We start from the raw sequence: 11,240 nt of genomic DNA, 5'->3' as shown, positions 1-11,240 counted from the left end.
CTTTGATGTCAATCGACACGGCCCAGGACGGTACCGGAGTGACCGTGCCGAGAGGGGAAAAGCTCCTTGTCGGTTAGGGGAATTGCCCGAGCTTGTACCTCTTCCACTGAAGTAATCGGAATGACCGGAGGTAATCACAATCCTTGACTTTTAGGCGAAGCAGACTTCCGTCTACTTTGCCGAAACGTGTGCTTGCTGGATGGACACGCCACACCAGCCAAGATGGCGAAAATAGCGACACAGAAAAAGGTCCTAGGAGGGTTTGGGAGGAATTAGCTAACCGTACTATACATCTAGTCAATAGGTTTAACTTTGTTAGGTTTAAGCGCACAGCATACCTGTCGAAATATAGTTCCTCTCCCAAATTTGTCGGTTACCACTCACTTTTAATCTTTAAGGACACTTGGAATTACGATCTTGAGCACACGTACGCCGTTCTATTAGTGAAGCAAATGGCGCTTCTTCACAGGTCTGGACCCCTTACAAGTTTTCCTCCCCTCTCCATTTTCCTCGATTCCTTCGTTGGGGGGTTATTACCACCTGTTTAGTGTAATTCGCCCGCTGGCCCACTTACACGTTGTACCCACAGCTTGTATGCAACATTACACCCTAGTTTTATACAGTTTTACAATATGGACTCTTGAACAATCTGCTATCCCTTACATTCATACATATTTTAGATTTGACTTGCCTTACTAATAATGACCCCCTTTTAGCCTACTAACCCTAAACAAATCCTACACCACTTAATACTAGAGACGTGACTGTTCACAGGACAATAACACGAATTAAAAAAAAACTATAAATTAGTAACAAACGGTTACATACCTCTGTCTTAAGCACGGCTTTTGCAGCGGCGAACACCACCCGCCGTTCGTTGCGCTCTTCTTCTGATCGTGCTCGCTGCATCCACCGCCTAGCCCGTAGGCAGGCGCAGCGCAGGTCCGCAATCGCGTCGGTCCACCAGTAAGCCGGTGGCCTCCCATTTCTAGGGTGGACTCGCCTAGGCATGGTCGCATCACACGCATGTGACCCAAGCAACACACATGTTATATAAAAGTTACGACAGCGCAAGTTTTGGTTGTATAGAAGTTAATTTTACGTTATTTCAACACAATGTTAGAATTACGTAAAATAAACTTCTATACAACCAAAACTTGCGCTGTCGTTACTCTATTATAACGTGTGTGTTGCTTGGGGAGAGCACCGCTACCAGCTCGTCGCCGTCTAAACCGAGAAAGTTTAGCTCACGGCGGAGCGCCTCCCTAAATACCTCTTCGTCGAAGTATTATGTCTTCCACCTGCGAGGGCTTGGCCTTGGCCTAGCCGCCTCTTCATCTATCCGCTGCCTGCTGTTGTTGTAGTCGATACTGTAGCGAACCGCCAGGTGGTCGCTGTGAGTGTAGCCATCATCTACTCTACTTGTTAGGCCAGGACTACAAAAGGTCACGTCAATATTTAATTGACTCCGCTCCGTTTCGACTATAAGTACTACCGACATTAAGTAGCCAAGTCAACATCTAAGATGGCCAATGTTTCTAGCAGGATCTGACCCCGCTGGTTCGAGAAACGGCTTCCCCATTCCACGGCTCAGGCATTAAAGTCACCCGCTATTACCACCGGCCTTCGCCCTGTTAGCACGGTCGTTATGCGGTCCAGCATTTGCGTGAACTGCTCGATCGGCCACCGCGGAGGCGCATAACAGTTACAGAAGAAGACCCCATTTACTTTAGCGACCACGAAGCCCTCATAGGTAGTAGACACCAACTCCTGGACGGGATATTTACCCGTCGTCCATATCGCCGCCATTCTTCTCGACCCATCCGCGACTAAAGTTGCCGTTGTCGGCGGGTACTCGGTATGGGTCCGCTATGATGGCGATATCCGTCTCCCACTCAGAAACCGCCCGACAAAGCAGTTGCTGAGCCGCGTCACAGTGGTTCAGGTTCAGCTGCGTTATCTGCACTGTGATTTGTTGTTCACTGCGGCTTTCTTGTCTGTTGTTCGAGGAATACCCGGTACAGATCATGCAGATGGGTGGACTCGTTCAGCTTTGGGCCTTACGACCTTCAGCGCCGCATCGCCTGCACAGTTTGCGCCTGTCGGGGCCTTTGTAGTCCCACGACTTGTGTCCTGGTTCCAGACACCTGAAGCAAACCTCTGGTGGCTCGTGGAATGTCAGGGGACATACGCACCTACCCACCTTTATGTTCCCTATTTTAACGGACTTTTTGACGTCCGCCACAGGTAGCTGAACCAAAGCTATCAGTGTCCCTGCTGCTATCAGCCCTAACGGCTGCGGCGACCACCTGCACATCACACTGTTGCCGCAGTGCCGTGACGAGCTCTTCCATTTTGGTGATCTAATCAATGTCCTTGACCTTCAGAGTCGCCTTATGTGTAAGAGCCCTCACCTCTACACCCTCACCAAGGACCTCTTCTGCCAGCCTCTTGTAGGCGGCGCCCTAGTGTTCCTTCTCGCGCTTCAGCTCCAGGATCATCTAGTACGACAGGTACCCCACAGGCTCCGTTAAAGATCGAGCATCTTTTTCAACACCCTCGATCACTCATTCCTTGGCACGGGTCGCTTGACAAATTGAATAGGGGTTAGTATTTCTATTCTTAACCGGCGACTACGCGGCTGACTCGCAAGCGGGGGCGTTCGTCAGGCCCCATGACTCTAGTCCCTGCTGCCCCAAAGTGGTGCGCTGTATAGCTGACCAGGTGTACTACACAGCGCACCACTTCCGAAGTTAGGTCCGACGCACGGATTTGGAGAAAAATCTTTCTTCGCTAGTCAAAAACTTGAAGTGAAAAGGCATGTATGCAGAGGAACGCGCTGACTTCAGGCGACTGAAGAAGACCTAGGAACCCTATACGTTCGGGGAAACATGAGGAACTCCTTCAACCTGACATGGACTACGATAAATAAATAAATATGGGCCCAAATAGTTAATTATATTTTAACAAATTCTTCTATGTCTACATTGCGGTAGACTGTCTCAGACACTATCCTTCTCCAGTTCTTCATAATGTCAGAATGCCAAGAAAAACTCGTCGAGCTAGTTCGACCCTGCCCTTTGCAACAGGTGTGAAACCGTTCGTCCACCTACACTCGCCTTCATTGACGCATCGACGACGACATAAGGGAAACTGATTCCGATAACAAATTCAGTCCATAAATTAGCGCGCACAGCATAGAGGTAGGTGCCAGAAAAGCAAATAGACATCGCTCGGCTCTGCCGTAGTACATACATTCTTGATGATGATACTCTTCGATCCGGTTGTGTCTATTGACACTATTGCGAGTTGCGACGACGACGGCCGGTGAACGAATGGCCGGCAATCGGACACTTCGCCGAACCAAAAAATGGGGTCGATTCTTATGGGTTGGGGACCACTTGATGATCATTGATTCGGCGAAGCCCAAAATAGCCAATTCCCTTGGGTGGAAAAGGTGAGTACTTTATGTGAAAAGTCATACGAATCTGGTCAAACGGAGGAGGTGGACAAGTTTTCCTGGTCAATTTGGTCAGCTGTTTATGTGAACAGACAGAATGATGACGTGAAATGAGAAATAAGGAAATCTTACGGATGTCTTTGCTTGGAAAATTTGATTGTCTTTTATTCTTATCAAAGTTTATAACGGCATTCGTCAAACCGAAAGAAAGTTTTGAAATTTCAGCAGCACTTGCACAACGCTGGCAATGCGGCTTTGCTGCGAATCCAACAATCTAAACAAGGTAGAACGTTGCTCTTCGCTGATTACTTCCAAGCGATCGATGAACTGCTGATACAGTCGTTGATGATAAGGATCGTAAATGTAATAGGTGACTCCTTCCAAGAATTCTTCCAACTGATCACTTTCGATACTACAAGGGATGAAAAACGTGGTTATCCATAGTTCAATCGATTAAATGAATACTTACCTGTTTTGCAAGTCGTATAGGTCATTGGCCAACTTATCTATGAGCTGATCTACATGCGACGCCCCCTCTCTCAGCACAATCAGAATCACTTTCAACACTTCCGGACATTCGTAGCTCTGCAATAAGTAATCCAAAAACTGCCGGAACTCATCCGGGCCGTTAAAGCACACTGTCAAATCAACGCTACGAAGCATCTCGATCAAAAATTTCACATTGCAGCGAAGTTCGACCATAAGTTCTGGAGACAACATCTGGGGACACATATAAGAACCTTGATTTGACCTTCCGACTCTCCGAGTTGTGGTCAAGTTCATTCGTTCCTCCCAATCTATAGCCTTTCGACGTGCAAGATTGCTTTCGATGCGAGTATCATTCCGGAAGATCTTCAACATGTCCAGAGTCAAATTTCGCGCCATTTGTTGAACAAATGGTTCAACTTCTGATCGCCCTTTGACCATAAGAAGTAGTTTTCTCATCGTACGATCATCCATCGCTGCCAACCACGGAAGTGGATCCGATTCCGTCTTGAGCAAATCCAGCATGGCCTTCAAGGGTTCAATTGTACTTCCATTATTCCAAAGGAAATAAAATGCGTCATCGATCAGTTTGGCCCGACTTTCACTATCTATATTGTTCCAATTGATGATAATGTCTTGCCACCCTCGCTGGCAATAACTGACTCGGTAGAATCCGTAGCCCCGATTGTTGACCAACGGAAGATTTCCATACAATGCAACGGTGATGGTTTCTGCAGAGTCAGGAAACCAACCTCCAAAATAGTCACCCAACTCGTATGAACTATAGAATATCGGTATCCACCATCGTGATCTTTTGCAAGTTTCCGCATCACAATACATCTGCTGTGTCAATCGGTACCAGCCGAATTCACCGATCTTCTCCACGTAGACAATTGGATGACCGGCTTGATTGGCCCACGAATGGAATATCTCGGCGATGTGAACATTCGGCGGGAGAACGGCAAACTCATGCAGACTCAGATAGAGTTTGTAGGGATCCGCTGTACCATAGCGGTCGTTGGCGATGTAGTCCTGAACTCCTGCCATAAATACGCCCTCTCCAAGCGCCACCTCCATCATTCGTATCACGCAGGCAGCCTTATTATATACTATCTCCGCTCCATAGTGCATGGCAATTGCCCCAGGATGTTCCACGTAGTTTGACATGGGATATGTTATGGAATCGGCATCGAAATGCAGTGCCTCCCATCTGTCCATGAAATACTGCTGCTTGATCACCTGACGTGCACCGGGAAGAAACAGTTCGGTCAACTTGTACGACATGAATGTGGCAAATCCTTCCTTCAACCACAAATGCTCCCACCAAGTCAGCCCAACTAGATTCCCGAAGAATTGATGAGCCACCTCGTGGGCGATCAATTTAGCTGAGTCAACTTTATCCCAAGTGTCAGCTTGCGAATCGACCACCAGGGCATCGGTAATGTACAAAATCAAGCCCCAATTTTCCAAACCACCGTAAAAGTAATCAATGCCAACCTGGTCGAGCTTGGCGAAAGGATACTTTTCGCCAGTATACCTCTGAAGGGCATCAATGGAGAACCAGGTTGCTTGAAAGGCAAATTCGAAATTTCTACTTCGCACCCCATCCGGCTGCGTAATCATTCCGATTTTCAGCCCACCAAAGTCCCGAACTTCCTCCCGAAACTTCGATACCATGAAAGCCACCAGATAACTCGCCATCGGAGGAGTACGCTCAAACCGCACCAACTTCCTGTCCTTCCCAACCATCTGAGTCTCCATCGCTTGAGCGTTTGAATGGACACTGTAGTCCTTGCCGCATTCAATCTCTACGTCGAACGTTGCCTTGAACATCGGTTCGTCGTAACAGGGAAACGCCCTGCGAGCATGTATCGGTTCAAACGCGGTCACTGCGTAGAATTCTTTCTCCGCTCCGTTTTGATAGGCTTCGAGGAAAAATCCCACTCGTTCTCTTAGCATACGACCTTGAAAGCTAATCCTCAATTGGTACTGTTCGGTCTCGTTTAGCACCCGATCGGTGTAAATTTTCAGAAACTGAGTCTCGTTCACAAGCTCCGTGGATTGTACTACAATTGTCTCACCAGATTCAAGCTGTAGTAGTTGAAGCTCTAGGATTTCCAAGTTATCAGCCGCGTGCAAAACAATCTGATCCGTTGGGTAGTAGACGTTCAAGGTTATGGTGACTTGTCCGGTGTAGTTATCCGCAGATCCCAGGTCTGAGTTTGTTTCGATTCGTACGATGTAGTGCGATGGATAGGTACTGTCCGGTAAACGGTAGCTGATCGCGGTGGTTACCGTTGTGTTCACAAGAAATGAGACTAAAACAAACAAAGCCTTAATGTAGATCATCTTGACGGCGACTAGAGTAAACGTTAAGAAGTTGGTTATGGACTATTTATAGGTACTTTGCAAACGTTTAAACCATTGGATTGAATTGTTATGAGGTCGTAAATTATTCTGGTATGTTTTATGGTAGATTTATGACGAAATGTGATGACCATAACATTAGGTGATAAAACAGTTAATGCGGTAAGAAATTCTCACTCATACTCGCACCGTTAACTTCCCCGCAATCGTATAGGTTGACAAAGTAGAGATGATATACGTACATTTAAGGCCGGGCGCCTTTGGGCAGTGGCTAGAATTTTGGGCACTTTTCCGCTTTAACTCAGTAAATTTTTACCCTAGTCGTGCATTGGGGTCATAATGGCCCCTAAACGTGCACTATGCCATCGAGGTGAGCATCAGCTAATACACGAAATAGGTTAAACCAATTAACTTGCTACTGTCTGCATTCTGATATCAATTCTGAAACTACGAGTTTTAATCGATTGCTCGGGAAACGGATCTCAAGAAATTGCCATTTAAAATCTTGAATCCGTCCATCCACGATGGTCTACTCCGTGTCGGTTGCCGGTTAAACCATTCCTCGTATCCGCACACCCATTGACCTCACAACTCAATGATGCAGTGCTCAAGCGACCCCTACACGCGGGTCATCGTGCGATGATAGCACACATCCGTGAGCAGTTTTAGCCTCGGGATCTCCGTAACTTGGCACAGCGGCAAGTAAATTCCGGCTTACGCTCGCGTCCGGCCTCAGGCGGAAAACCAATTGGTGGGCCAGCTTCCGATCCGAAGGTTCGAGTCACTTCGGCTCGAGCGTTGCTTAACACCGGTGTCGATAACTGCGGACCCGTCTAATTGAAGGCCCCGTACGCCGGACAAAACCGATTTCGCCGTTCGATCATACGTCGCCGTCTTCGTCTGCATGGCAACAAAGGCTGTGCACCTCGAGCTGGTCAGCGACCTCAGCACTGTGACCATTCTCGCCGCGTTGAAGCATTTCGTAGCCCACCGAGGCAAACTGGTCACCTTGTACTGAGACAATGCCACCAACTCCAAGGGCGCGGATAGGGAGCTAGGAGAACTCTGCTCAAACACCAACAGCATCAACAAAAGGTGGCGTCATTCTGTGCTGAGCCCGCCATTAGGTTCAACTTCATTCCTGCTAACGCCCCTACGTTCGGTGGCCTCTGGGAGGCCGCGGTTAATTCGATAGAACATCACTTTCGAAGAGTCCTCGGGTTGGATGCACTGTCAACCGAAGCAATGATCACCATACTATGCGAGATCGAAGGCTGCCTAAACTCGCGATCGTTGACCGCCCTCTACGAGGATCGAAATGGAAGTCCTTACACCGGGGCATTTCCTGGTCGGATCATCTCTTCAAGCGGTTCCAGAACCCGATCTGTGTCAGCTGTCTAACAAGCGGCTCTAACTCTGGTAAGTAGGAAATGCAACGCAGGGTCCAAACATTTTGGAAGGCCTGGTCTACAAACTATTTCCACCGGCTACAACAATGCACGAAACACTGTTTCCGGAAGCCGAACGTACTGGTCGGCAAGCTGGTTCCTCTAAAGGACGATGATCGCCCTCCGCTCAAGTGGAGCGTATGCCAAATCGACTCCGTACACCCTAGCGCGGATGAATTGATCCTAGTGGTAAACGTCAGGCTTGCATCTGGCGTAGTCTTCGCTGCTACTGTTGATTTGTAGAGCTGATTTGTAGAGCATCACATCCCATCCCAACAACAATAAAAGTCACTTTGTGAATACTCTTTGTATGGACCAGTTGAATACACACTTTTGTACCAGTGACGAAGTAATGTGTTCATGCGTTTGCCTAACCAAACCCGAGCAGAAAAAAATAACAACAGGATAACAGATCAAGGTATTTAACCCGTTAAGTACCAGGACGAACCAAAAATTTTGAAACTGCTCGTTCTCAGCAGTGCATTGACCGATTCTCAAAAACTTGGAGTTTTATTCAAGGGGAATAGTTGTACTAACTTTCGCCATCGGTGCCGCCCCGCAAAACCCCTACCCCTTTCGGGGGAGGCAAATATGTCTGAGTGTTTTTCCTATTCTTCTGCTAGTTTGAGCAAATGCTTCAGGTTTTTCAGTAATTTCGATAACCAGCATTCAAAATCCCACCGGAGAAGTATAATTTAGTTGCATGACAGTGTCCAACATTGTTGGGGACCATTTGGTTTCGATGTAAGAGTACCAGGCCCACCGGAAGATCCGGAACATCCGTAAAAATGGCCATTTGATGAAAATTCCTCTAGAGCTATGCGGTTTTTCCAATACAATCAAAATTCTTGGACTAAGACCATAGTCGATGATTGGATACTCTTATGGACCAAAGTGGCCACTTATTGACCCACCGGAAGATCCGGAACATCCGTGAAAATGGCAATTTGATGAAAATTCTTCTAGAGCAATGCGATTTTTTCCAATACAATCAAAATTCTTGGTCTAAGACCATAGTCACTGATTTGGTCCTCTTATGGACCACAGTGGCCACTTATTGGTACATCGGAAGATCCGGAACATACGTAAAAATGGCCATCTGTAGAAAATTCTTCTAGAGCTATGCGATTTTTTCCAATACAATCAAAATTCGTGGTCAATGGTATTAGTCAATGATTCGTTCCTCTTATGGACCACAGTGACCACTTATTGGCCCACCGGATAATCCGGAACATCCGTCAAAATGGTTATTTCATGAAAATTTCTCTAAAGCTATGCGATTTTTTCCAATGCAATCAAAATTCTTGGTCAAAGACCATAGTCAATGATTCGGTCCTCTTATGGACCAAAGTGGCCACTTATTGACCCACCGGAAGATCCAGAACATCCGTAAAAATGGTTATTTGATGAAAATTCCTCTAGAAATTTGCGATTTTTTTAATTCAATCAAAACTCTTGGTCTAAGACCATAGTCGATGATTGGATACTCTTATGGACGAAAGTAGCCACTTATTGACCCACCGGAAGACCCGGAACATCCGTAGAAATTGTCATTTTATAAAAAAATGTCTAGAGCTATGCGATATTTTCCAAAACAATCAAAATTGTTGGTCTAAGACCGTAGTCAATGATTGATTATTCATATGGATCAATGTGGCCACTTATTGGCCACCGAAAGATCCGGAACATCCGTAAAAAATTTCATATCATGAAAATTAATCTAGAACTATGCGATTTTTTTTTTTTTTCAATATAATCAAAATTCTTGGACTAAGACCGTAGTCAATAATTGGATTATGGACCGAAGTGACCACTTATTGGCCCACCGGAAGATCCGGAACATCCGTAACAATTTTTATTTCATGAAAATTTCTCTAGAGCAATGCGATTTTTTCCAATACAATAAAAATTCTTAATGTAATACCATAGTCAATGGTTATGAACCAAAGTACATGCACTGTGCAGCTTGTATTTTGCCAACAGGAAGAGCAGAGGAACCCGCGTAAGCTCATCTATTGGCCGTGTGCGCAACACATTTCCTCGAGAAGCTCTTTCCCAGATATTTTTTCATTGCTTCGGCAGATCATGTTCCGGGGGCTTGTATTAGTTTTCTAGATATCCCTGCCTGAAAGCTCTACATAAAATTCGTTCCGAAATTTCTCGTTATTCTACCAGGGATTCCAAATTTGTTATAAATTATCCTTGTGAAATTCCTTGAGAAGTGTCTCCAGGAATTGCTCCAGGAGTTAATTGGGAAGTAGTTCGAAGCGCTCTTCCAGAATTATTTTCATTGATTAGTTCAGAGATTCCTCTAAATCGAAGTTTCTGTAAGCTTAGAGAAAGCTTACTCATTCTGTGGATCAAAATTTCCATAGAAATACCTCCAGAAAATCCTTACCGCATTCCTACGGAAAATGCCCTTGAAATTCATCCACGAATTCCTCCTGAATTTGATAAAGGAATTCTTCAAAAAAAACCTCTAAAAATTCTTCCAGGAATTAATCCAAAATTTCTTCCGGAAATTTGTCTATCAATTCTGACGGGAATTCGTACAGAGATTCTTCCAGAAAATTCCTCCAGATATTCTTCGAAAATCCTACATAAACTCTTCCGGGAATTGATCCTGAAATTCCTCCGGGAATTCTTCTAGGAATTCCCCCAAAAAATCCTCTGAGAAGTGGAGCGGACCTGGTGTGATGGTTAGAACACTTGACTATCACGCCGAGGACCTGGGATCGAAAGCGTGGGTCCCGAGATGAACTAGCCTAGGGCTAAAAATCTCGTTAATACAGATAAAAAAAAAAAAAAAAAAAAAAAATCCTCTGTGAATCCCATCAGAATTCGTTCGGGGAACTCCTACAGAAACTCCAGAGGTCCTCCAGAAACTCCTCCGGTAATTGCTCCAGAAATTTCACGAGAGCTTCTTCCCGAAATTGTTCCTGCAACTAATTCAGATTTTTTTTCCCAGAAAATCTTCAGGGAATCGAGAAATTTCTTTAGCAATTCCTCCAGAAATTTCTCCGGATATTTCTCCAAAAAATCCTTCGTGAATTTCTTCTGGAATTCCTCCTTTCCTGTTGGAATAATTCAAGAAATTACTTCAGGAGTTCCTCCAGGAAGTTCCTCTGAAAATTTCTTCAGAAATATCTCTGTAGACATTCCTCCAGAAATTCCTTTAGATTTTTTTTTTCTGATGTTCCTCCTGAAATTCTTTCGTGAATTCCTCCAGACGTTTCTTCGGGAATTCCTCCAGAACTCCTTCAGGAATTTCTCCAGCAATTCTTTCGAAAAATTCACCAGAAATTATTCAAGAAATTCCTCCAGACATTCCTCCAGAAATTTGTCTGTGAATTTTATAAATTCATTTGGGGATCCATTTGGAAATTGCTTCGGAAATTCATCAAGATTATTCTGGAAACATCTCCATGAGGTTCTCCAGAAACTCCTCCAGGAATTCCTTCAAAAACCCTCCGGGGATG

The 11,240-nt window shown here is 45.4% G+C and overlaps 1 protein-coding gene across 1 annotated transcript; it reads right to left on the bottom strand.

Moving 5' to 3' along the window:
• Positions 1–3,586: 3,586 nt before the first annotated feature.
• On the bottom strand, positions 3,587–6,481 carry LOC109399878 (aminopeptidase N-like). Its single transcript, XM_019672365.3, has 2 exons — positions 3,930–6,481; positions 3,587–3,872 (listed from the first exon to the last, which is right to left on the bottom strand). Exons 1-2 carry the CDS (start codon positions 6,293–6,295, stop codon positions 3,656–3,658), a joined length of 2,583 nt encoding a protein of 860 aa, XP_019527910.3. The 5' UTR covers positions 6,296–6,481; the 3' UTR covers positions 3,587–3,655.
• Positions 6,482–11,240: the final 4,759 nt, after the last annotated feature.

This window comes from Aedes albopictus, chromosome 1, assembly GCF_035046485.1.
Source record: "Aedes albopictus strain Foshan chromosome 1, AalbF5, whole genome shotgun sequence".
Taxonomy (NCBI): Eukaryota; Metazoa; Arthropoda; class Insecta; order Diptera; family Culicidae; genus Aedes; species Aedes albopictus.
The sequence above is the reverse complement of the archived record's forward strand: the minus strand, read 5'-3'. Positions and strand labels throughout refer to the sequence as shown.

Coding starts and splice junctions, on each gene's coding strand:
- LOC109399878 (XM_019672365.3), bottom strand. CDS start 6,295: ATGATCTACATTAAGGCTTTGTTTGTTTTAGTCTCATTTCTTGTGAAC. Junction 3,873..3,929: donor CTATACGACTTGCAAAACAG/GTAAGTATTCAT, acceptor CATCCCTTGTAG/TATCGAAAGTGATCAGTTGG.